The 26,796-nt window shown below is 43.5% G+C and overlaps 2 protein-coding genes across 2 annotated transcripts in view; both read left to right on the plus strand.

The window, feature by feature from the left end:
- Positions 1-918: 918 nt before the first annotated feature.
- On the plus strand, positions 919-10,649 carry ZNF322 (zinc finger protein 322). Its single transcript, XM_004598794.4, has 2 exons — positions 919-990; positions 9,078-10,649. Exon 2 carries the CDS (start codon positions 9,255-9,257, stop codon positions 10,455-10,457), a length of 1,203 nt encoding a protein of 400 aa, XP_004598851.2. The 5' UTR covers positions 919-990; positions 9,078-9,254; the 3' UTR covers positions 10,458-10,649.
- Positions 972-26,796, plus strand: part of TBC1D7 (TBC1 domain family member 7) — a 63,235-nt gene continuing 37,410 nt past the window's right edge. The window contains exon 1 of the mRNA XM_058668646.1: positions 972-990. The gene's annotated coding sequence lies outside the window, so the exon portion shown is untranslated. The remainder of the gene's footprint in view (positions 991-26,796) is intronic.

Raw genomic sequence — 26,796 nt, forward strand, 5'->3', positions numbered from 1 at the left:
AAGCAGCCGAGCCTCGCCAGCCACCCTCCACACGTCCCTCCAGCCACACGAGGGCGCGCCCGCCTGCCCACCGCCGCAGCTTCCGGAAGTCAAGCGCTTCCGCCTCGCGTCGGGACCGCCCATCGCTTCCAGCGGGTGAGGGGTGGGGCGGTTCTTTAGGACATTCTTCCAGACTGTTCCTCCCGGACCAGCCCCGGGGAAGACTTGCAGGCGTCAGGAGCCGCCGCGTGCACTGTGGCGTGGTCGGCCTTGTTTCCGCTCCGACGGAGGCTCGCCGCCGCCGCCGTCTTCCCACCCCCGGGGCGTGTGGTACAGCCCGGCCGCGCCGGCGCCCCGCCCCTCTCTGGAGGCTCGGCCTCTATTGGCCGGGCGCCGGGGTCACGCTGCGGGGGGCGGGGCTGGCGGGGTGTGCAGGCCCGCGTGCCCGCGCCGCGCGTCGCCGCTGCTCGCTGCCCAGGTCGGGCCGCTGCTGGGCGAGGCGGGCAAGGCCGGCCGGGGGCGGCGGGGCCGGGGGCCGGGGATCCGGGGACCAGGGGGCCGGGGGCGGGCAGGGGCCGGGGGTCTGGGGAACAGGGGGCCAGGGGCCGGGGGCGGCGAAGCCGGGCCCACGGGCGCTCCCCGCGGGGAAGGACCGGCCAGGGAGCGCCTCCGCCGGCCCCGTCCGCACGCAGCAGGAGTCCACGTTCCGGTGGAAACCCGAGGCGCAGGTGACTCTGCTGCGTGCGCTTGTCCAGTGCACAGCGCACCCCTGGTCTGGAGTGATCGAGGATGTGCAAGGACTTGGGGGGCTGCCGGGGGCGGATCGGGGCTGGGAGCCACAGGTGGGGAGAAGTAAGACGCGTTGACTGGAAACAGGGTTCACCAAGGCTTCACCTACTTTGTTGTTGATTTCCTTTGCCCTAGAAGAGCGAAGGATTCGTTGCGCAGCGATCTGCGTTAGAGATCTTTCGAAGCCCGAAAGAAGACATTCTCTCTGAGTCTCTTGTCATGGTGAGTCTCCTGCCAGGCTGTGTGTGTATGATGTGGATTTGGGGGTAGACAGGGAAAGTAGGGACTGGAGGAGACAGACGTCCTCTCCCAGCCCCTTGGGGAGCAGTGTAGTGAGTCTGAGCCCCAATCCTGCTCATTTCAGAAGCTGGACCTTCAACCGGGCTCTGCCGAGGCCAGGTGGGAGTTCTTGGGCGATTGTGTAACTGTCCTAAGGGTGACATTTGTCCCCAGCTATGCCTTCGGGGTTCTTGCTTCAGGTTAGCCTGGAAATAAAAAGCCAAGAATTGGTCGCATTTCATTTGCAAAATGACCTGTTGAATGTGAAAAGAAGGAGGGGAAAGCCCCTCCCCGGAGGAATCTGGGAGTTGGGGTGGCTGGAGCGACCCCAAGGTGCTGGGTCCCTAAGGCTTCCCTGGCTGCTCCTTGGGCAGCACCCTCAGAAGGCCTTCCCGGTTAGGGAGTGGCTGGGCAATTCCTGTGCTTCCCTCTTCAGGGTGTGATTTGCTGGCCACGGGCTGAGGGACCCACACTGGCCTAGCTGACAAATGGCAGGCTGCTCAGGGTGCAGACGCTCTGCGGTGGGCCAGTGCTCACAGTACGTGAGGCAGTGGCCAGGGAGAATGGCCCTGCTTGTCCCTGGGCCTGACCCAAGAATTTATGGGGCTCCGATGGTTTCCTCTCTGTAAGGTGCACTTACTGGAGTATGCACTTTCTAGGATTTTTTTTTTAAAGATGTATTTATTTTATTACAGTCAGATATACAGAGAGGAGAGACAGAGAGGGAGATCTTCCGTCTAATGAAGCACTCCCCAAGTGAGCTGCAACGGCCGGTACGCGCCGATCCGAAGCCGGGAACCAGGAACCTCTTCCGGGTCTCCCACGCGGGTGCAGGGTCCCAAGGCTTTGGGCCGTCCTTGACTGCTTTCCCAGGCCACAAGCAGGGAGCTGCCGGGATTAGAACCTGCGCCCATATAGGATCCCGGGGCGTTCAAGGCGAGGACTTTAGCCACTAGGCCACACCGCTGGGCCCACTTTCTAGGATTCTTACACAGTTACGTGAGCTAATTCATGCAACTTAGGAAAAACGAAGACAATCCCCAAGCTAAAGCCTTTATAGTAAGTGTCATCTCTTTATATTTTCTACAGACTCTCATGGTCCCATTCATCTTTTAATTTACGGGTACCCTTGAGCTCGGAAGTTGTAACTTAGCCTGCCTTGTTATTTTCTGCACCTTGGCCGTGAGAAAAACCGTCTCGTTAGAATGAAGTAAGGGAAGCGTCCCAGGTGTGCTTTTTTGCCAGGCAGACCGTGTTATGGCCATATAACAGCAAGTATGAGAACTCTTGTTGTAGCAGTATTTATATTTTCCAGTTTTAGATTCTAGGGATGTTACCATACACAAAAAAACTAAATCCTAACCATAAAATAAATTGTGTTCTAATAGAGAAATGAATGAATAATAAGACAAAGTATATGCCACAAGCTTGCCAGGTGATACTAGGACGTACAGCCAGTGATATAGCCACCACCCCATGACAGCGGGCAAGTGGAATGTGGCTGTGTCCCCCACCCTCTATCCTGAAGGTGGGGCCTAACAGCCATGGAATGTTAATTGCATCTTTAGGAAGCCCTCAGCCACTGCCCACCCCCCCACCACCTAGGTGTTCCCTCTTGCCCACCTGTGACTCTCACCTATCACCTGAGGAGGGCGGTACTGCATTGTTGTATGACCACGCCCATCACAGGCCCCTATAAAGGCTCATGATAAGGAGGGGCTCGCTCTCTTGGTTACAGGCTTCCATTGCTCTGGCACTGCGACTCTTGGCTGCCCCAGTACCTCTGAGGACAGGTGTCCCCTGAGCATGGCCCTTGTGTGTATATTCCTCACCCTCTGTTCACTGCCTAGGTGGGACAGTGAAGCTGGTAATACTAAGATGTTTTTTATTTCTAATTTGTGTACTATTGGGAGTTCCAGGAGAGGTGAGGCCTAGCAGTGATGGAATGTGGGCAGAGAAGCCAGGGAAAGGTGACTGTCTGCAGCTTTGTAAGTGTGTCCAGGTTATTCGTTGCATGTCTCTCAAGATAACTTCTATTGTTGGGGAAGCAGGGACATAGGTCTTCAGCTTAATGGATGGACTTCAGGGTAATGACCATTGTTCCTCTTGGGGTTTCAATTGCCTGGATTGCCATATGGACTTGTGGTTTGCTATTTCTAGTTGGCTCTACTCTCACCAAGCTTGGTTAATGAAGTCTTCTTAATACACCTTAGACATGTGATCTCGCTCGCACCCCGTAGCAGTGATATGTGTGCCAGAGAGCAGTGCCGTCAGGAGGAATGGACTGTTGCACGTGGGTGAATCGGTGTGTGATTTCTTTGGGGGAGTTAACGTTCAGGTAGACTGCAGTCATGAAGGGCAAGCTGTGTGTAGGAGAAACAGCGTTCCAGAAGGCCCGAGAAGGTGCCTGTGGTGCTAAAGATGAGTTGGAGTACCATACTGCGGCAGATATGAACAACTTGGGGTTTGGGCGGGGGCGGAAACACCGACTGTGACATCAGCATCCTTTGTGCCGGTTCGTGTCTGGCTGCTCCGGGGACCTGGAGATGACCTGAGCGAGAGCTCTGCCTTGCCTGTCTCTTGCTGTTGTGCTCATCTGGGGCGTGAACCAGCCAATGGAAGCTCTCTTTCCCTCTCTTTAGCTCTGATTTTCAAAGTAGATGAATGAATATTTTTTTTTTTTTTGGCAAGTCAGATATACAGAGAAGAGAAGAGCCAGGTAGGAAGATCTTCTGTCTGTAGATTCACTTCCCACGCTGCCACAATGGCCGGAGCTGAGCTGATCTGAAGCCAAGAGCTAGGAGCCTTCTCTGGGTCTCCTGCATGGGTGCAGGGTCCCAAGGCTTTGGGCCGTCCTCAACTGCTTTCCCAGACTGCAGGCAGGAAGCTGGATGGGAAGCAGGGCTGCTGGGATTAGAACCTGCACCAGTATGGGATCCCGGGCGTGCAAGGTGAGGACTTTAACCGCTACACTATCGTGCTGGGCCCGAGTCCTGGATTTCCTAATATTGAACAGTTTCCTAATACCACAGTTTCCGAATACCACATCCTTTGATCAAATCCCACTAATCATGGTGTTTTACTTCATTAATATGAAGTGAGATTTTGTTGGTAGGCTGTAAAATATTTTTTACTCTTTAATCTGACCATCAATAATTGACAAAGGTTTAGAAAATCTTTGTTTAGTGCTATGAAAAACATTAATGGTGCTTTCTTTCATTTTACTTGATTTTTCAAGTTTCTTAGAATTCTGTTAAGAAACAATGTGGGCCTAACGCCTTTTTGGGTGTAGTTCTTTGACAAACCTTTTCCAGTGAGCCCACTCTGACAGTCTGTTCCTGTGCAGGTCTGCTGAGTGGCCTGTGTCTGCCGAGTAGTTTTGTTCCTTCTTCGTTATTTTGTTTTTATTAGGTCAAGGTTAGATAAATTTTTCAAAATAAAATGAGCTTGATTTCTAATTAAGTTTATTATTTTTCTGTTCTGTAATTCATTGATTTTCCTTTACAGCCTTTTGTCTCTGTGGATGTAAAATTTTAGCTTGTTCGTTTCAGTTCTCCCACTGATAAAAGTTTGGTTACACATATGAATATTTCTCACTATTTCTGTTTTATTCCATAGCTTTTAACATGTAATGCCAGGGGTTTGGGTTTTGTTTTTGGGATGATTTGTGTGTGCTTGAGAAGGCGTGCTCTTATTGGAGGGTGTTCGCCTCACTCCAGCCGCACGTGTGTTTTCAGTGAGTTACTTTGGACTTCGGTCTTACTCTCCTTGCGGTTGCGTGTGTCTTCACTGAGGTTGGCACGTGAACCTTCCTGTTTGTGAACTGTGCTGCTTTGCATCTGTCTCTGCTTTCCCTTGGTGAGTGGGACTGCTGGAAGCTGAAGGTCAGTGCTCTTGGGCTTGAACTCCGGTTTCCCTTTCATCTCAGCCCTATTTGCTGTATTATTATTCTGAGTTGCCTGGCTTTTCCTTTACCACTCATTTCTAAAACCCTGGCCTTCGATGTATCTGGTGTGTATTACATACTTGTCTTGTTTGGTGAACTAAGGTGAAAATCTGATTCCAGCTTAATGGCTTAGTAGTGGGCCGTGTTGCACTTTATACTTGCAAAGGATAATGTTGGAAGATTGGGCTTTCTGCACCTCCCATAATTCCTTTGACTTTGTTCTTAATATGATGTCTTGCATTTCCTCAAGAGATTTTTCTTCTTTCTTTTTCATATTTATAATTTGGTTTTCTGTCATCGATTTCCACAGAAAGTGAACTCTGTCCAGGTCTGTGATATGGGGGCCCAAGCAGGCACTTGAGCCATCGTCTTCTGCCTTTCCTGGTACATTGTCAGGGAGTTGGATAGGAAGTGAGCCTTAGTGAGCTCAAGTTGGCCCTCTGATGTCGTGTGCTAGAATTGCTTCACTTGCTACATCACCACACAGCCATTCACCTCTTTGATGACCATGTGTGTGTAAATACAGTCACAGTATTTATACAATTTCTGAGGGAATACATTATAGCCCAAAGTAGCCAAGAAACAGAAAATTTCTAAGACAATACAAGTGAGCAGAAGAATTCGGGATATGGTTTGTTGCTGCTGTGTCATGAGCACAGATGTATGCCACCGTTTCAGATAACATTTCACAGTGGTTTGTCAGATTGCGGTTATGTGTGCTCAGTTCTTAGGACACCATTATTAAGTTGGCTGAGAAATAGTTTTATAGAAGAAATTCCTCAGTGATACTGTAAGAGTTACCTGGAAAATGTTATTTGAGCCCCCAAAATGTAATTTCTAGGGTAGTTTATTCTATCACAGGAATAATTTCAGAATATTTTAATTCTGGTGTTTATAGTCACTATATTTGCATAAACATACATTTTGTTAAACGTATCCACTTTTTCTCGAAGACTGAATGTCCTGTTTGCCTTGTGGCACTTCGTTCTTTATTCTGGCCCTCTGTGTCACATCACAACGGCGAATTTCTTATCTTTGTGTATGTCTTGATTCTGAAGAAACTGTACTGTTCAGCTTTTTCTGTTTCCTAAAAATGAATTTTAAAAGTTTCCTGAGTTAATGTTTACAGCCTTGGTGTATATTCTCAGACATCACGGAGAAGAGCAGTATGTCCTTACGCATTAGTTGCTGAATGAAAATTCATGAAATAGTCATCTGTCATCGTCTTGCCCTGAGATCCCCGTCGGTGCTCTGCCTGGATCCTGTTCCCTCACTGAGGTCTAGTGAGTGCAGACCCTCGTTTACATGCTCCAGAGCACTTCCTAGTGTCTGCATGCACAAATGGATGTCTTGGCACCAGCTCAGATCAGCTTCTTGGATGCTGGGTCTTTTGGAGAATTTAATGAACTGCAGACCTTCTTCCTACACTGAATGCATTATACAGTCAATTCCAGAGGCATTGTCAAATATACATTTAGTTCACAGATGGGGCACAGCACAATAACCTAGTGGCTAATTCCTCGCCTTGCCTGCACCTAGATGCCAAACAGGTGCCAGTTTGTGTCCCGGCTGCTCCACTTCCCATCCATCTCCCAGCTCTTGACCTGGGAAAGCAGTAAAGGATGGCCCGAAGCCTTGGGACCCTGTACCCACATGGGAGACCCAGAAAAAGCTCCTGGCTCAGCTCTGGCCATTCCAACCACTTGGGAACTGAACTAACAGTTAGAAGATCTTTTTGTTTCTCCTCTCTATAAATCTTAAAAAGATAAAAAGCCCACATTTGAGTGCATCCAAGGGCCCTGAAATGTGGGTGGGAATGACGTGTGAACAGCAGGAAGCCTGGAGAAACTGAGAATGAGAAACAAAGGCAGAGTGTTTTTTAACAGGAACAGTGTTGTGAAGTGTTGAGGCTGATTATTTCAGAAACCTTGGAAGATGAAAATTATAGACAGTAAACGTTGATTTCTTTTGGGGGAGTTTTGTTGTCAAAGAGGCACAGAGAAATGAGATAGTCGTTTTGGGGTGAGGTTTTTTAGTTGGTTTTACTTTAGAAGATTTTTATTGTTTGCTTATTAGAATAATATAGTGGGAAAGAAGAAATGGCAGTGCAGGAGTGGGTGGATAGAAGTGTTGGAGTGATATCCTTGTGGAAAAAAATAAGACAATCGCACAGAATGAGAACCATTCTTATGAACAGGGCAGATGTCCACAGGAAAGGAGAGCAAAGTGGGGTGCGTGGGGGGTGCTGGAACGAAGTGACAGTGTGTGATAGGAATTTTTTGGATTTTGATTTGAAGTATTTTGCTTTTGCTTCCATTAGTAAAATAGGAAACAAAATCGTAAGCTTAAACTACTTAGTGAAAGAACATGTGCTGAATGAATGAAGAGGGACTGAAGAGAATGAAGATAAAGGATGTGGGAAGTAGCTTTTCCTCTTTTGTTTCTTCTTGTTTTGTTATTTTGGCACCTCATATACAGTGACATCATTCCTCTGAACTTTTCTCTTGACATGTGAACAGCTTTTCCTTCATGTAAGTTTACATTTTTGAATTTTTGAATGTGTTTGCTGTGCTATGTTTTAACTCAGTGTGATTCCAGGTAGATCAATCTTGTTTCTTTTTCTCCTTTTCAGTTTTCCAGTCATGGAAAGCCATGTCTTTCATGTACTGAGTAGAGTTCAGAGCATTGCAGCCTGAGCCAAGTGTGCTTTCTGTGTCTGAGGACCTGTTTACTTGCTTTCCTTGTCTCTGTCTGTCTCTCTCTCTTTTTAAATAAACTCATTCACTCCCCAAATGGTTGAAATGGGCCAACTTCATCTGCATTCCGCACGTGGGTGGCAAGAGTCCAGGCACTTCAGTCACTTTGCTGTGGATGCTGGGAGGGACCTGGATTGGAAATGGAACAGCAGGCCTCAGCTGGAATTTCCCAGTGTTGTAAGCAGTGGCTTTGCCACTTTGCCGGTGCCAGGATTTATCTCTCCATAACGTTTAAAACTTGAAATGAGAGGATACAGTCCTTTTCAGGCTTTCACTGTATAAGGACAAACCTATTATAAACGATAAAGTTATTTTGTTTTTGTTGCTATTTTTTAAGATATATTTATTTTACTTGGAAAGTTGAAATTACAGAGAGAAGGAGATACAGGGAGATCTTCCATCTGCTGATTTCACTCCCCAAATGACTCCCAAATGACTCCCCAAATGACTGTAGTGGCCCCAGTGGGGCCCTTCCAAAGCTGTGAACCAGGAGCTTCTTCCGTGTCTCCCATGTGTGTGCAGGGGCCAGGCACTTGGGCCATCCTCTGCTGCTTTCCCAGGGTATAGACAGGGAGCTGGGTCTGAAAGTGGAGCAGCTGAAACGTGAACCAGTGCCCATATTGGATGCAGGGATAGGTAGAGCATTAGCCTGTTATACCACCACATCAGCCTCAGTATTTTTCTTTTTGAGAAAGATTTGTTCTTGTATGATATCAAATCACTCTCTGGGTCATTTTTTATCATCATCATCATCATCATCATAACTGACACCAGGTGCTTACCATGAAATTTGTAATGATTAACTTGTGAGGTAGTTTTTTTTTTTTTAAGAATTATTTTATAAATGAGGAAACTAGTAGGTCTAGAGTGATTGTGAAACGTGGCCCACATCCTTCAACAAGATGACAGTCCTAGGAGCCTGCCTTCTCTCTCTGGACACTGTTCTACTGGTCATTAACTTTCCTTCAGAGTTTTCTACATGAAGGACTGCTGTGATGTACTTCTCAGAGTGCCTTTTGATTTCGCTTTCTTTATAAGCAGAGGCATTGATTATTAGGCCTGTCTTGATTTCTCAGCTGAAGCAAGGGTAAGAGTTTTGAGATAACCTACGTTCATAAAGAGGGTTCTTACGGCAGTTTCCCATACATGTTGCTGATTGACTTTGTATTATGAAGGAGGAAAGCTAAATAAAAGATTTCAGACCCTGCGTAGCCTCGGAATCTCATGGATACTGATATAGAATTTGTCTTTTCTGCAGTGATTATAGTGTTTGAGGTTTTATTTCTTAGTTAAAGGAATAGAAACAGTGTTTCTACTTTGTCTCACAGGATTGGAGCTACCAAGTAAGGAACTGGAATATATGATGCTGGAAACTTACAGAAGGGACCTGCCATGACAGAGAGACCTGAAAGACACATACTCTCCAATTCTCAACAAAATGTCTGTGAAGGCAGTTATGGGTCATGAAGACCAGTGGAAAGCTCCCTGAGAGAGAGCCATAGAAAATGTACACTTCCGAAGAAAGATGTAATCCGAGAACTCAGAAAAGGAAAATATATCATGTGGGCTCTCAGAAGGGTAAAAAGATTTTCTTACATGTGCGTGAGATTTCTCAAGTAGATGATCAACTATCCCAGTGCCTTGAATGCCAACCAAACTTCCGTAAAAACTTAGCTTTTATTATGTGCGAGAGAACCCACACTGGGGAGAAACCTTATAGATGTGATATGTGTGAGAAAACCTTTCTCCAAAGTACAGATCTTACTTCACACCAGAGGATCCACAATTATGAGAAACCTTACAAATGCAGTAAATGCGAGAAGAGCTTTTGGCATCACTTAGCCCTTTCAGGACACCAGAGAACACACGCAGGTAAAAAGTTTTATACGTGTGACATCTGTGGCAAGAATTTTGGTCAGAGCTCTGATTTGCTTGTCCACCAGCGAAGCCATACAGGCGAGAAACCGTATCTGTGCAGTGAGTGTGATAAATGCTTCAGTCGCAGCACAAATCTGATAAGGCACCGGAGAACTCATACAGGTGAGAAACCATTTAAGTGTCTGGAGTGTGAGAAAGCTTTCAGTGGGAAATCAGATCTTATTAGCCACCAGCGAACACACACGGGCGAAAGGCCCTACAAATGTAATAAGTGTGAGAAGAGTTACCGACACCGCTCAGCCTTCATTGTACATAAGAGAGTTCACACTGGGGAGAAGCCCTACAAGTGTGGTGCCTGTGAGAAATGCTTTGGCCAGAAATCAGACCTGATTGTGCACCAGAGAGTCCACACAGGTGAGAAGCCGTACAAGTGCTTGGAGTGCATGAGGAGTTTTACTCGGAGTGCCAACCTAATTAGGCACCAGGCAACTCATACTCACACTTTTAAATGCCTGGAATATGAGAAAAATTTCAACTGCGGCTCAGAACTTATTGTGCATCAAAGAATTCATATGGAGGAGAAACCACATCAGTGGGCTGCGTGTGAGGGTGGTTTCCTTTTCGGTATGGATTTTGTTGCCCAGCAGAAAATGAGAACTCAGACAGAAGAGCTTCATTATAAATACAGTGTGTGTGATAAAAGCTTCCACCAGAGCTCAACTCAGCATCAGACAGTGCATGTTGGTGACAAACCCTATATCTGCAGTGTGGGTGAGAAGGGTCTGGAGCTCAGCGCCCCCCATGCGTCGGAAACCTCGCAGATCTCCTGACCAACAAATTATGGTACTGTAAAAATGTATTCACATGTCAGAGAGCTAACTAAAATGAAGAACGTAGGCAAATCTCTAATCTTCCTCCGTGCTGAAACCTCAGCAGGGATCTGAGAGCGTATGGTTGTAGGTAGTGTAAAACGCCTTGCCCACTAACAGACCGCCGTCTCGACTAGTTGTTGCAATGAAGACATTTACGTATGTCTTGTTTGTGGAAAATCTTTAGTCTGGACTCCAGTTTGATCACGCACCAGAGGATTCTTATGAACGGGAAACCTTAAAAACTGAGTGTGAGAGAGTTCTGTGACAGTGCTTACTCCTCGTTGCAAGGGAAGTTACATTGGCAAACAGCTTTTTCAGGGCCTGCAGGCGCATCTCGTTGGACACCAGAAAGCCCACCCTGGGGAGACTCCAGCAAGTATGAAGACAGCTTCTAGCAGACCTCTTAATTCCTTGCCTATCTGAGAAGCCATACTGGTGAAAATTGTGTATTTGTCTTGAGTGTGGCACAAGAATATGTATGGAGAGCCTCAGCTGGTTTTATACCCCACAGAACACCCGGCGTGAGGAGGGAGAGACCTTAGGAGTATTTGGATGAGAAAGCTTGTGAATGATTGGCTGTTGCGGTCTATCAGGGAACTAAGTGGAAAAAAAAAAAAAAAACTATAAGAACCCATTCTTAAGAGAAGCTTGCTGCTATGAGAGGTCAGACTAGACCCATGATACGAATGAGAACTGTCTCATGGTTGACACTTAAAGTAAGGTTGATTTAGTGGAGTCAGCATGAGAGTAGCTTTAGACACCAAGCAGCTTGTTCTAGGAGGAGGTGGCAGGTCAGTAGGGACCCAATGGGTAACTCAGGTAAAGATACTTTCGTTTTTTCTGAATCACTTAACGGTGGCTTTACTTTCGTTGTTTAAATTTTATACATCCACCAAGGGAAGAAAATTTAATCTTTGTAACAGGGGTGACGTGTGTCACTGTTAGGGAAAAAGAATGTGTTGATTTTGCCTCTGAATTTTCATCCTTGGCTAGAATGGAACTCATGTTAAGTAGCATGAGAACCTCTTGATGGTAGTGAAAAGAACCAGGAAGCTTGGAAGGATGTAACTACTCCAATAGTTTCCTCTTTTTGCAGGGCCAGCCTCAAAAAGGTGCAGGATACTCAGCTTCTTTCTTAGTGTGGGTTGAGTCACATCCTTACAATTTGGCTTTTCCCCATAATGTTTTTATGGTTATTATTGGTATTTGAAGCTTCTATTTGAGATTCGTTTTGTTTCATTTCAATAAGTAGGTTCCAACATTGTGGCTGTGACGGTAGTTTCCGTGCATCGTTTTATCCTCCTTGGTGAGAGATGCCTGTGAGTCAGCTCTGGCTAGGTGAGGACGAGAGACAGCTGCTGCCCACGTGCGCACAATGTGAAACGGAGTGGAGTTTTCAGCAGAAGAGCAAGGCTTCATTTAGAGTTCCCTTCACTCTGCAGGCTTGCTGTTTACAGCAGTTCAAACCTCTTCATCATATCTTTCATTTATTTCAGATCTGCCAAGGAAAGAAAAAATCTTTTAATCCCAGGGAAAGAATTGCAGTCACTACAATATAAGGTATACTTTTGGCTTGGACAGAGGATTTTAAATGCTACAAGGGGAAAGTGGTTGGCACATGTGTCATTCACATAAAGATAATCACTTGTCTCCTAAGTGACAGGATGCTTTGATTATGTTTAATATTCTCTAGGAATCCTGTAATCCAGGGATTTGTAATGTTTGCATCAGTTGTCTTCTTCCTTCAGATTAAGCCATTTAATCTAGACAATTCAGGTTCATGCAGTACCTGGGACTCTAGGCTGGTCACTAGGCTTGGTTTGGTTTGGTGCATCTTAATTTCCTGAACTGCAAAGGTCATTGGCACTTGGGCGTGTGGAGGTAAGCAGCTGCTGGCTTGCGTAGCTGTTAGTGTTTGCTCCAAATGACTGATTGATGATTATGATCCGCTTAGGTCCAGAAGGCATAGCTTTTAATAAGGAAACTGACTCTAGGATATTTTTTCTTTCAGTAAACATCTGAATGTCTATTTGGTCCAATGCGTTTCAGTACGTTTTTATCAATAGCTCTTGTACTTTGAAAAGCTGCCCATTGTGATAAAACACACAAGATCGTTGATTTTTTTTTTTTTTTGGTTTATAGTGAAAAATCATACCTATAACTAGTTTATGTTCAACAATAGTAATATGTAAAATAGCATGGGGTATGTGGCATGGCAGTGATGAAAATTACGGCTACTTGGTGGTCATTAGAACTTGGAGAAGGGGAGAAAGGGCAGTTATTTGTGTCTTTCACTAATCTTCTCTAGGCTTTAAAGTAATGGTGAACCCCTCCCTCAGAACACGGCTTTGGGCATATCAATCAGGTCTGAGGGCTTTTAATCATGGAGGGAAAGATGTTGGTACTGCTATAGCATAACCTGAGGTTGGAGAGGACCAGTTGGGAGCCTATAACCAAAACTAGAAGGTAACTTCTGGAATGGATGGAGGTTCCCTGAAGCAGTGCCAACTTAAATCTACCTCAGGTAAGTAGGATAACATTTTCAAGGTTGCAGACCAAACAACTTGTATTCAGTCAATGTATTCCTATGCTTTAACGTTTTTGTTTTATCTTAATGCTTAAAATAAACATTTGTTCTGACAAACTCCACTTTTGTTTCCATTGTTCCAAGAGAAACAATATTTATCTGTACCTGCGTTAGGAGAATATGGATATTCATGTGATGCTTAGGCCTGATGGTGATAATAACTATTGAGCCACCTTTAGGAATCCGGAAGGAACTGCTTTCTGCCTTGCTGTGGACACTGTATGTTTCTGAAGCATCCACATTGCATACATAAATAGAACAGGAAATAATCATAACTTGAACTGACCATATTTGGAGTTCTGCTAAAATTCAGAGGCAACCAATCCACCTGTTGTATACATAAGTACTTGGCACCCTCAAAATTAGAAATTTAACTTTATGTTGTGACTCCTAGTAGAATTCACATTTGACTCCAGTTTTTTTCCCCCGCCTCAGTCTTATTTGTTGGAGTAGATTGAGGGAGGTGGTCTCAAAGGAGTAATGCTGTGTTTTGCCCGTCACCATAAGGTTAGCCTCAGTTTATATCTTTTGTTCTATGAATGAAATCAGTCAGTCCCAGGATTGTAAGTGGCTATTATAAGAGAAAGATATGAGATTGTTGGATGGCTAAGAAGAAAAAGGGAAAAATACAGCTTCAAGTTTTGGTTTTTCTTGTGTTCATCTCAAGTAAAATGACTATGCCAAGTCCTCCAGTCTTCATGATTCTTGTGGTTAGAATTATTTCTGGGAAAGAGAAAAAACTAGTCATATGCCCTAGAAGTTACTGAAAGGAATGGTGCTCCGGGTCTTTGAGAAAGTAGAGAAAGGTGCTTTTCTTGATTCTTTTCATTGCTCCTTTGAATAGATGAATTTACTGTGAAACTTCCTTGTCCCTGGAGCGTTACCTTGTGTCATCAGTTTGTGCTGGGATTGAGATTTCTGGTGAGTGTGAGATGCTGACAACGGGTATCACTTGCTATCACTTGTTATCCTTCCTATCCACAAAAGGAAACTGAAAGGGGAAACGGGGGCTTCACATCAAATAGTAGATGGATTGAGCCTAGTTGAGGGAACGAGCACTTGGAGTAGCTCCTGGTTGTCTAAAGATTTATTTATTTAGTTTCTTTTTTTGGAAGAGTCACAGAGGAGAGAAAGGTCTTCCATCTGTTGGTTCACTCCTCAGATGGCCACCATGTCTGGAGCTGAGCCGATTTGAAGCCAAGAGTTTCTCCCAGCTCTCCCCTTAGCAGGGAGCCGGATCGGAAGGTGAAACAGTCGGGACACAAGCTGGTGGCCACGTGGGATGCTGGAGCTGCAGGCAGACTCTGCTTGGCCTCAGGAATAACATTCTTACAGAAAACAGCAGCACCTGCTGCTGTAGTGACCTGCTTGCAGTTTCTGCCAGTGACCTATCCTTTCCTCATTCAAGCCTTCCTCCTCGTAGGACTTTCTTCCCCACCAGGAATCTCTGGCGGTCAGAATCTTCTGACAACAACCAAAGAAATTTCCGGGTCTCTCTACACACACACACACACACACACAATTGAACAACTTCGAAATCTCTTTTCCTCTGCTATTGATTGTCATTCATTTCCTTCACAGATTTTTTTTTCTTTTCAAAAAATTGTTTGAATGCTGTTATCATTTTTAACATTTTATATGTGGATATATAGACTTTCTTAAAAGCCGGGAAATAAATATGGATTAATGATTGTAAAATGAGGAAAAGGTGTTATGTGAATTGTATAATTCAGTGAATACAATATTTACAACTGCATACTAAAAGGCATAACATCCACATATTTTGTATGTACTATATTTTAACTACTACATGAGAGACATTATGTATTAGTGGTGTCTGGTTTATTTGTATTAGCAAATATATCCTCCAGTTCCATGTATTTTTTTTTTTAAAGATGTATTTATTTTTTATCACAAAGTCAGATATACAGAGAGGAGGAGAGACAGAGAGGAAGAGCCTCGGTCCGATGATTCACTCCCTAAGTGAGCCGCAACGGCTGGTGCTGCGCCAATCCAAACCCAGGAACCAGGAACCTCTTCCGGGTCTCCCACTGCAGGTGCAGGGTCCCAAAGCTTTGGGCTGTTCTCGACTGCCTTCCCAGGCCACAAGCAGGGAGCTGGATGGGAAGTGGAGCTGCTGGGATTAGAACCGGCGCCCATATGGGATCTCGGGGCTTTCAAGGCGAGGACTTTAGCTGCTAGGCCACGCCGCCGGGCCCCCATGTATTTTAATAGAATCTTGTTCTTTTTTTACCGAGTAATATGTATGTTGCTGTGTGTGTGCCCACACTTCGTTATCCAGTCATCTGTTGATGGACATCTAGCTTGCGTCCCTATCTTGGCTGTTGTGAAGTGAGCTGCTGTAAGGAACTATGAGAGTGCTCTCATACGCTCACCTAAGCCCCTTGGCTATATTCCTAGAGATAGGATAGGTGGGTTATATGATAGATCTGTGTTTAGTTTGTTTTTTGAGCAATCTTTGTATTGTTTTCCATAATAGTTGTTGTAATTTGCATTCCTACCAACTCTATTATGGTACCTTTTTTTGCCTCTAACTTACCAACATTTATCATTACAGCTCTTTCGTCTCTGGGATAGTCACTTCTTGCTGGAGTGAGATGATACTTCATTGTTGATCTTGTTGCATGTCCATGATTGCTAGTGATTCTGAGTTTTTCAAGTGTTTATGAATTTGAATTTTTTCTTTCCAAAAGTCTTTATATCCTTTTCCCGTTTTTAAGATTTATTTGTTTGGCAGAGTTACAGCGAGGGTTGGCAGAGCGTGAGATCGTCCATCTGCTGGTTCACTGCCCTGGTGGCTGCAGTGGCTAGCAAGCCAAAACCAGGAGCCACAAGCTCTGTCTAGTAGCATGTACGTGGCAAGGCTGTCTTTCGCTTTGTATTCAGGCCATCGGCAGGGAGTTGGATAATAACTGGAGCAGCTGGGGCATGAACCCCTATCATTCTGGCATCACAGGGGTGGTGGTGTTAATCAGCTATGCCAGGAAATCAACCACCATTTGCCCAGGTTTAGGATTTGTTTATTTAAAAGGCAGTGTAATAGGAACAGACATATAGCTGTCATTCCCAAAATGGTTGAAGGTCTGGGCCAGGCTAAATAAAGAAGCCAGGAACTATGGTATGGTGGTAGGGGGCCAAGCACTTGGTACCTTCTGTTGCCGTGTCAGGCACATTAGCAGGGAGCTGGATTGGAAGCAGAGAAGTCAGGACTCCAGCTGGTAGTCTGACAGGCGATGCGATCCCCTGTAGCTACTTACCCCCATGTGCCCAACACTGGCCCCATTTGACTGTTTCTTCAATAGACTGGTTACTGAATTCCACAAACTTCTTATATATTTTGGATATTAACCTTTTATGAGGTGCGTAGTTTCCAAATATTTTTCCTTTATTTTGGCTTTATCTTTGTTAATTATTTCATTTTCTGTGCAGAAGTTTATTTGTCCATGTTTGCTTTTATTGCCTGCGCTTTGGGAATCTTTCTCAAAAAGTCATTGCCTGAGCCAGTGTCTTTGAGTGTTCTCTGTATGTTTTCCTCTAATAGTTTCACTGCTTACTTTCAGATTCTTCATGCTCTTTAATTTGATTTTTGTATAGGCTATAAGATAAGAATTTTGTTTCAAATCCAATTTCCTCAGTGTAAGTTATTTAAAAGTCCTTTTAAAAAACTTCTATTTTTGATAATTTTTACATAGTTGATTTGGGTGCAAAGGGTCAAGGACTAGAGGAAAGTAAGACCATTGTTACCACATTCTCTTGTTTTCTTCCTGTATCTGGGGGAAGGAGGAAGATAAAGGGAAAAGCCACACCCAGCCTCCCAACCATCCCAGGGTCCCCAATGTGGGGCATGTGGAGCATGCTCCAAGGGTTGGTCCTTCTCAGGTGTTTTGCTAGTTCAACAGTTCTGAATTGCTGCCGATCTCACCACTCCAAGCACGATGAAATCTCTCCTAGAATCCACTGGTTGACATTGTCCACCCTAAAGTCTCTATTTGCCCAGGTATTCACTGCCAACTCTTGGCCAGAGTAGTTGATCAATTTGTTCTGTCCTCCGTCATGGTACCAGGTGTTCTCTGCAGAATCCAGTGCACTGCCATATCCTCCATGTGCACCTGGATATGCTGTCCACTGCTCCGTCTAAGGCCATTGGGGAGGCCCAGCTCTGGAGAGTCCTTTTTCCTAGTGGATGTTTTTAGTCTATTCGTTGAAGTTAGGTTGCCTGGGGATATGTGTATTCTGTGATTTCTCTTCATGCCTGTTTGCTGGTTAGTACCAAGTGGTTTATCAATTTTTTTCCAAAAATCTAGCTCCTGGAAGGCAGTGTTTCGCTCCAAATTGTAGTGTCAGTTTGAGCTCCACCTACTCTGCTGCTTTGTTCTTTGTTGCTAATGCACTGGAAGATGGCCTAAGAACTTCAGCTTCTGCTACCCTTGTGAGAGACTGCAGTGCAGTTCTTGATTCCCGGTTCAACCCTAGCCACTGGAGTTGTTTAGGAAGACGCCTCCATGGATTGGTGCGTTCATTCTCTTCCCTCTCTGTCTTCCCGAATTTCATTTGTGTGAATGTGGATGTGTTCCTCTGCCTTTCCAATAAATAAATAAATAACTTCATTGCATTTTTCCTTTAGTTTTAATTTGTTTTGTTCTCTGATTTAACACTGATTCTAGTTATGTTTCCATTTTTTTTAGTGCCTAGGAATTTAAAATTTTGCTCTATACTTCAGTTACCTACTGTTCATTCAAGACTGACTTGCTCAGTTTCTATGTATATGTATAATTTTCTGAGTTTCTTTTGTTAGTTTCCATCTTCATTGTGGCCAGAAAAAAATACATGATATAATGTAGTTTTTTTTTTTTTTTTTTCTTATTTAGCATATGACAGTGGTCTAATGTATGCTGTAACCTACAGAATGTTCTAAAAACTGTAGCTCGGGAGTGGGATGTTGGTATATCAATTCAAGGATGTAGATTAACTCTTTTATTTTTATCTGTCGATAAAATGAAGTGTTTTAAAGGTTTCGTGTAGATTAACTCCTGTTGCAGTTTTGATCTGTCCACTGATAAAAAGTGAAATGTCCTAGTTTTACTGGACTAGCTTGTAATTCCCTTTAGCTATGGTAACATTTGCTTCATTAGATTGTGTTCTGTCGCAGTAGATCCATATACATTTACAATGATCGTGTTCTTGTTGAATTGATACTTTAATCATTACGTATTAATCTTCTCCCCATCTCTTTCTTGCCTTTTTACCCTTAATGGCTGACGATTTCTGAAGAGTGAGGCAACTACAGCTGATTTGAAACTCATACCATATTAGTTAACTTCAGCCTGAAATGTCCAGTAGGTAGTGGCTGGAGGAAAATATTATATACAAGAAACTCTGCAATGTATAAGGAAAAGAGACAGGGCTCCTCCATCTGCTATTTCACAAATGGCTGCAACAGCTGGGGCTGGACTAGGCTGAAACCAAGAGCCTAGAAATTCATCTAGGTCTCCCACATGAGTATCGGTGCCCAAGCACCTGGGCCATCTTCTGCTGGTTTCCCAGGAGCATTTGCAGGGAGCTGGATTGAAATTAGAGTATCTGAGATAAAACCAGCACTCATGGACTACTTAATTCACCGTACCACTCCAGGCCTAGTGGTAGATATTTATCCCAGTTTTGTGGCAAGTTTTGTAACTTTCACCGTTTTTATTTTGGCAGTGCAAACTACAGGTTTTGGACCCAGAGTATTGTCTCCTTGTGACAGTAGATCTCGTATTTTTCATTGTAGTTGTTCTTGATGACTTAGGTCAGTTTAACCAGATGACCTTTGTCTTCTCAGCTAGCCTGTGTGAAAGTGACGGTGGTACAAGTAAATTTTCATGCGAGCCAGACGCCTCAGCCTGGGAAGACCCCCATGTAGTGACACGGGGCAGGGAAGAAGCCAGTAAGTTCAGTTACCCACATCGTGTGCCGTTAGCAGCAGCTACCGTATTCCTCCAAATTGGTGACAGTGTTGACCCCAGCTTGAAAGACAGGTCATCTCTTGGGGAAATGTCACTTTTTTTTACATATATCAACAATCTGTGCTTCTGGAGTTTGTCTCTGAACTTGCAGCCGAACCTCAGTGGTTAGCAAGCTGTTTTGTGCTCCAGGGCCTGTGTACTGGTTAAAGGCAGGAAGCACTTTGGATTGCTTGTATGTGAGGGCCCAGTCAATTGGGATGAGGACCCTTTTCGGCTGGATGTGCCATCCAATGCCAAAGTTTTCAGACCTTTTCTTGGCCTCCTGTTTCGCATCAGCAGGGGTTGGGACTACCTTCTTTCCTTTAGCCCTCTGGGCAACTGGAGGAGTCTCTTGTATCAATTTTTGGTTTAAAATCGCTTTTAACTGATAAACATGTAGCTATTCCTGGCTGCATTTGGTGGCCATTTGCATGGAATATCTTATTAATCCTTTCAATCTGGGTATGTACTGGTGAAGTGTTTCTTGTAGTCTGCTTGTAGTCTTTTTTAATTGAGTTACTCTCTTTATTGGGGAATTTAGTTTATTTTCATTTTTTGGCTATTATTTATAAATAATTACTGTCCTGTTATATTTCTTTTAAAATTTAAAACTATGTTTTGAACAGCCTTAACTCTGTACTTACTAGGTTTCCTACCTCCATACTCTGTTATGGTGCTAATGACCTGTTTTTCTGTGTGTTACATCTTTAAGTATTAACTGTACGACTTCCAGGTAGTAATGAATTCATTCCATTTTTGCCCATCTTGAAAGATCTTTATTTCACCATCATTTGTGAATGAGAGCTTCAGTGAGTCAAGCAGTCTGGTTATAGGTTTCCACATGGATTCAGGGTCCAAAGGACCTTGCCACATTCCACACTCCCCGACCATAAATCGAGAGGTGGATTGGATACAAATTGGTAACCCATGTGAGATGCCAGTGCTACAGAAAGGTAAATTAGCCTGCTGTGCCATTGTGCCAACCCCTCTTGAGATTTCTGTATTGAAGTGTTTATCATATGTTTCAGAATTGGGAAAGTTTTCTGTTATTTCATTGAGTAGGGTTTTGTGACATTCTTTTTTGCCATTCATTCAGAAATTTCCAAGACTCAAATGTTGGATCATTCATTGGTATCACAAACATGTTGAATTCTGTTTTTGTTATTTTAAATTTTTTTGTGTAAACTTTGTGTATTTGGTGTATTTCAAAAGATTTCTGAAGAAATTTTTTAATGTTAAAATAGATTTAAAAATTTTGTTGATTTTCTGATTCTGTTACTATTTCTCTTTATACATATTTGTAGGTAAAGGGCTTCCCTCCCTTCTCTGTCTCACTCTTCTCCTCTACTGTCCCTGTGTTGCACAGTAATACAGCCGTTCAACTCTTGTCTTGATTCCAACTGCTCTTTACATGTGTCATGACATTGTAAGTATAAACTGTAGTTGAAACTCCATAGGGGACCCTGGGATGACATGCAGTGGTGGTCGTGCCACGTCCCTGGGTACTGATGTGGTTAGGATGCTGGGTGTGGCCCTCTTGCCTTCTCTTCTGCTTGCCCCAGATACAGAAAAAAGAAAAGTGTAAATAATTGTCTCATCCACTTTCCCCTCTTTCTCAACCCTTCACACCCTAATTGGTGGTCCACTTGAGCATGCATCATTCTGAATTAAATAAACGTTATCAAAAATAAAATTTAGAAAAGAGAGATGCAATGGAGAGAATGACTGCTACGTGAAACAGTGGGAGGCAAAATGAAGTGGTAGGGGAGAGAGCACAAAATGTGTTGTGCACAAATGTGTTTGAAGGGGGGAGAGTGCCTACAAGGTCTGTATTTGGTGAAAGAGAACTTCCTGAGCAGTATTTTGGAAAACAACCTCAACCTTCTCAGGACTGTTAAGAATTCGGATGCAATGGGAGAATTTTTCCCAGAAAAAAAAAAAAAAGATTTAAAATTTTAAAGAAACTAAAAAATAATTGAGGGTTCAGCGTCGGAGAGGTCTACAGACTGCCAAACAAAGCAAATCCAAATACTTTGCACTTTTTCATATTAAGCATTTCAGGTGTTTGTGAGAAGCAAACTGCACTCACATGAAAAATGTCTGCACAGCTGCAAGATTGGAACAAAGGCGCTAAAGGAGGCAGACAGAACCTATTGGTGTGTAAATGGTGCCATAATTTATACCTATTCTCTAAATCTTCCACTGCAAGCACATGAGTCGGTAGACGGAGCTGTGATGCTGGAGTAAAACCCTAATCGGGAAGATAAACAGCTGCAACTGCCATATTCCTCAGATTAAACAAATCTTTGATGAGAGCCTAAGTAAGAGCTGATGGGAAGCACCTGTGGCTGGGCATGCCCATGCCTGTGCTGGATGAGGCGGAATGGTGAAGTTTAAAAAAGGTGAGCTAGAAAAAAGAACCCCATTACAGGTCCTTGCGAGAAATTATAAATTTAGAGCACAGACCACATGCATCTCATTGAGCACAAATGATGTCACGTAAGTTAGAATGAAAACAGGGGCAAGGATTGGGATGAAAAATACTACTTTATGAGCACTGTTTGGAAAACTAAACATGAGAGGTAGGGTGGAATACAAGTGGCCTTAGCAAAGGATTCAGATGGATTGCCAAAAGTTTTTGACAGGAAGATTGCGTGGAACCCAGGTTCTGCTCCTGAGAACAAATCTAGGAATATTGGTTTTTATCATGAAAGGAAATGTCTGGGGCTTGTAGGAGGACAGAAAAGGCAGCAGAAACCAGGATTTGCCTTCAGGTAAACAGGTTCATGGGTCTCTGAATAAAGGGAACAGTATGAAACAGGAAGGTAGGGTGTCTGAATCTGAATGGTCCTGCAATTAGGCACCTACTCTCAATGTAGCTGTTTTAAAGCAAACGGTGACTAAAGTCTACCTGGTGCTGGACATATCATCTCTTTATCAAAGCCGAATGAGAAACGGCTCCTGCTGACCAGAAAAAAATCCGTCCATGTGAAAGCCTAATGCTGGCTTGATGAGAAAGTTCAGGGAAATGTTCAAGGAGGTGGTAAAAAGGTGAAAGCAGAATATGGTTCCATTGGTAAAACCAGAAGGTAGGAGACAGATCCCATGGAATGTATTCTATGTAAATCAGAATGAATGAACATGGAATGCCAACAGGGACTGAATTCTTTGGTGAAAGAACTGCCAAAGCAATGCCCGAAGCCACTGTGTGTGATCACCAATAATTAAAAATTCAGGTAAAACTGTTTAAATTCATAACAGAAAGTTAAGTTGAAATATTCCCTGGAAAACTCTGGAGGCCACAGAAATTTTCGAAATTTCTCTTGAGAAATTGCAGACAGCTGTGAAATAGGATTTCATGGACAAAAGCATCAGCTACAGAGACTGGGATGACTGGCATACCTGAAGGAAATGTACCAGAACTTGTTTGTTTTTGAGTGAAAATATGATTTGGCATCTCTTCTCAGTTGTCCACGTTCAAAGAAATACTGCTTTTAGCTTCTAGGTGATAGCACTGTGGTAATTGGGGATGAAAGAAATTCAGTCTTGATAAACAGTTGTAGGTTTGCTGAATCTATCCCCCGCAAAATAATATTAGTCAAATAAATCCCTCTTTAAAGCCTAATTAAGGCTTACTGAGGAAAAGCTGTGACTTCCTGTGATAACAGGAAACTCAACTCTAAGCCCTTAGTAGAAATGGAAGGCACAAAACATTTTACTGATCTGAAAAATGCAGAGCATGTTCCAAGAGTTCTGCTCAAGTGGTTTTGATGGTTCTGAAATGCGGTCAGTCTCATTGATCCAAGCTTGAGGATATCCTTTCAATCTCCATTGGCTGACACAGTTGACCTTACAGTCTCCATTCGCCCAGATATTTACTGTCCTTGCTTGGTTGGGATAGTGGCCCAGTTTGTTCCCTCTTGCTTCCTCTGCTTTAGTACCAGATGTCCTCTGTAGGTCGCAATGGGCTGCTATCTACTGCTCCATCTTTTCCATGGAGGAGGCCACCCAACCCAGGCCCTGCCTGACTTCCCACCCCCAGGGCTCATGGACCCGGCAACCCCCACATACCTTTAAAGAAAAAAAAAAAACAAAAACAGTAGGTTGCTATGCTTGCACACTCTTGGTTAACACAGACCAGGCCCAGGATGCCAGCCAGCTACTTGCTGCTCTTCTCCCAGCAATGTAATACTTGCATAGGTATGGTACAGCCTAGGCTATTGCCCACAGCAGGGGCAACAAATAGTTCTTTTTTTTTTTTTTAAGATTTTATTTTCATTGAAAAGTCAGATATACAGAAAGGAAGAGACAGAAAGGAAGATCTTCTGTCCAATGATTCACTCCCTAAGTGAGCACAATGGCTGGTGCTGCGCCGATCCAAAGCCAGGAGCTCTTCCAGGTGTCCTCGACTGCTTTCCCAAGCCACAAGCAAGGAGCTGGATGGGGAGTGGAGCTGCTGGGATTAGAACCATTGCCCATGTGGGATCCCGGCACATTCAAGCTGAGGACTTCAGCCATTAGGCCACGGTGCCAGGCCACAAGCAGATAGTTCTAAAGCCCTCTAAATTGTGATGTGCTTGAAGTAGGATGCTTCATCAGGCAAGATGAAAAATACTTGCAGCTGGCTGGTTCATCCAGAGCAGCTGGCTGGCTCATCGAGAACAATCGAGTTTCTCACAAACGCCTGATAAAGGCATCTTGTTCAGGTGATGTGTTTGTAGCACGTTGAAAATAAAACTTAAAAAAAAAAGGCCCTTTTCAACAAGCACTGGGAGTATTAGATTTGAGTTAAGATAAGAGTTAATGGTAGGGTTAGTCTTAAAACTAGGGTGCCTAGCATGGTAGCCTAGAGCCTGAAGTCCTTGCCTCGCACACATCAGGATCCCATATGGACACCAGTTCTAATCCCAGCAGCCCCCCTCCCCTTCAAGCTCCCTGCTTGCTGCCTGGGACAGTAGTTGATGACGGCCCAAATCCTGGGGACCCTGCACCTGCATGGGAGACGCAGAAGAGGCTCCTGGCTTGGATCGGATCGGCTCGCCTCCAGCCATTGTGGCCACATGGGGAGTGAATCAACAAATGGAAGATCTTCATCTCTCTGTATATCTGACTTTCCAATTAAACAAAACAAACAAAAGGCAAACTAGGGATACTGGTAGTATTAATGTTAGGTTTATCGTTATGGCTAGGCTAGAGTTGGGGTTGGTTTTCAGAGGGTTAATTAGTATTACGGTTCAATAGTATTAATTGCAGGCAGAGCTGTATTTAAACTTAGGGTTAAAGTTACATGTAGCTTTTTTTTAAGGAGGGGATTATGTTTAAGGCTATGGTAAAATGTAATAATAGGTATAAAGTTGGAACTAATTTAATGGTTAGTGTTAATGTTAGGATGTGGACTAGAATGAGATGATTACATGTAAGGCTCTTAGGTTTACGGTTAAAAGATTAGAGGCGTGTCTAAAGATTAAAATTGGGTTTAAGGTTGGTGTTGGAATTAGAGCTAAAGATAGACAAGATTTGAGTTAGTGTTAGGATAAGGTTAGATTTAAAGCTAGGGTTAGGGTTAGCAATAGACCTAGGATTTGTGATACAATTGAGGCTATAGCAATAGAGTTATACATGGATTATATTTAGAATATGATTTGATGTTAAGTTATGTTGAGATGTAGGCTTAATGTTGTGATTAGATTTAGAGCTAAAGCTAGGTTTAAAGCTATAGTATAAAATAGGGTTAATATTTGGGTAATGTGTGAGGATCATGGTTATTAATGTTAGAGCTAGGATTAGGGTTGGAGCAAGGTCTCAGTTGAGAGATAAGTTGTTTAGTACTATGGTTAGAATTATTTTTGACTTGTGTCTACTCTAGGGTGGATATAGGCATTTTAGTTGTTGGAAAGACAGATTGACAGAGATACAGAAAGCTCTTCCACCTGCTGATTCGCTGTCCAAGTGGCCGCAACGGCCACAGCTGATCCGATCTAAAGCCAGGAGCTTCTTGGTCTCCCATGCAGGTGCAGGGTACAAACATTTTAGGCCATTATCCACTGCTTTCCCAGGCCACAAGCAGGGAGCTGGAACGGAAATGGAGCAGCCAGGATACAAACGTGTCCATATGGGATTCCAGCATATGCAGGGCAAGGATTTTAATCATTAGACTACCATGGTGGGCCTGGATGTTCTGATTTCAATCCAACTCCCTGCTAATGGCCATCGAAAATCAGCTAGCGTGTTAGGGTTAGTACTAGATTAAAGGCTAGGGTTGGATCTGTCTGTAGGGTCTGCGTTAGGACAATGGCTAAAGTTAACATTATGGATGAAGTTAGTTGAGAACATTAGCAGTGAGATTTGGTTTATTGTTAGAATTAAGGTTGTAGTTGAGTTTTGGTTAGGAGAGTAATGGAATTAGATCTGAAGTTAGGGTTAAGAATAGAGCTAGTGTGAGAACTCATTTTAGGGTTACATTTAGGGATATGGCAGAGTAAATGCTAGCATTAGACTTAGCTTTAGGGTTAGGGATACGGCTAGGAGTAGAATTAAGAGTTAGGTGGAGGATTAAGGTGAGGATTAGACTTAAGGCTAGGGTTAAAGTTTTAGTTTGGACTTAAAACTATGGTTATGTTTATCATTACAGAGAGGTTTTATGTTAGGTTTAGGGTTTGAATTTTAGCTAAGGATAGGTTCATGTCAAGGGATAGAGCCAGGGTTAGTGTTAGGTATAGGGAAAGGGTTAGATGTAAGCAAAGGATTAGATTTAGAAGTAGGACTTTTTAAGACTTTGATTAGGGTTAAGCTAAGATGAATCTAGGGTTAAGGCTAAGATTTGGGCAAAGGTTGAATTTTGATTTAGGGATAGGGCCAAAATTTCTGTTAAAGCTAGGGTGAGAACTAGGAGTGGGTTAGTCTTGTGATTAGACTTATACCTAGGGTTAAGGTTAGGTTTGTGGGTAAGGTAAAAGCTAGGATTTGTTTTGCTTTAGGGTTAAGTTTAAATTTATTTTTAGTATGAATATTAAGGTTGTGTGTAAGACTAGAATTGTGTTTAGTATTAGAGATAATGTTATTGTTAAGGATTGTCAGGGTTAAAACTGGGGAGTTAGGTTAGACTTAGGGCTAGAGTTTCTTCAGGTCAGGACAAAAAGTTATGTTCAATTCTCAGGTGAGATTTAACAGGGATAGGGATGAATGGTTTAGAGAGAGAGATGGTTATTTTTTGGGATAGATCTAGGATTAGAAATACGGTTAGTGTTAATTTGATTTAGAGTTACAGCTATGGCTTGGGTTAGAGCTAAAATTAACTTTAGGATTAGGGTTAGGAGTAAGAATAAGGCTATTTGATTTCATAACACAGTTTCATAGGCAGTGGGATTCCTCTGTACCCTCTCCCCATGGTGGATTTCTCCACCTAGTTGCAGTATTACAGTTCAAATCCAAATATAATCTTTCATTGCAAGCATGTACTTTGAATAGTGTCCAGCATCTTATTGTCCAGATAAATTCAGCAGTTCCTTGGGGAGACCATCTCTGGTCTGAAGGCAGAGCTGGCAGAATACCATCACGACCAATTAAAAGCCACAGCATAATGTCAGAAACTGTTTACAGCCTTATGGAGTTAAATGACATAGTATTGAGTGGCCAACATGTTAGAAAATGCAAGTTCTTAACCACATCTGTGATTACTTCATTGACATTTCAATTTTAGCTTATA

Source organism: Ochotona princeps, chromosome 1 (genome assembly GCF_030435755.1).
Source record: "Ochotona princeps isolate mOchPri1 chromosome 1, mOchPri1.hap1, whole genome shotgun sequence".
Classification (NCBI taxonomy): domain Eukaryota; kingdom Metazoa; phylum Chordata; class Mammalia; order Lagomorpha; family Ochotonidae; genus Ochotona; species Ochotona princeps.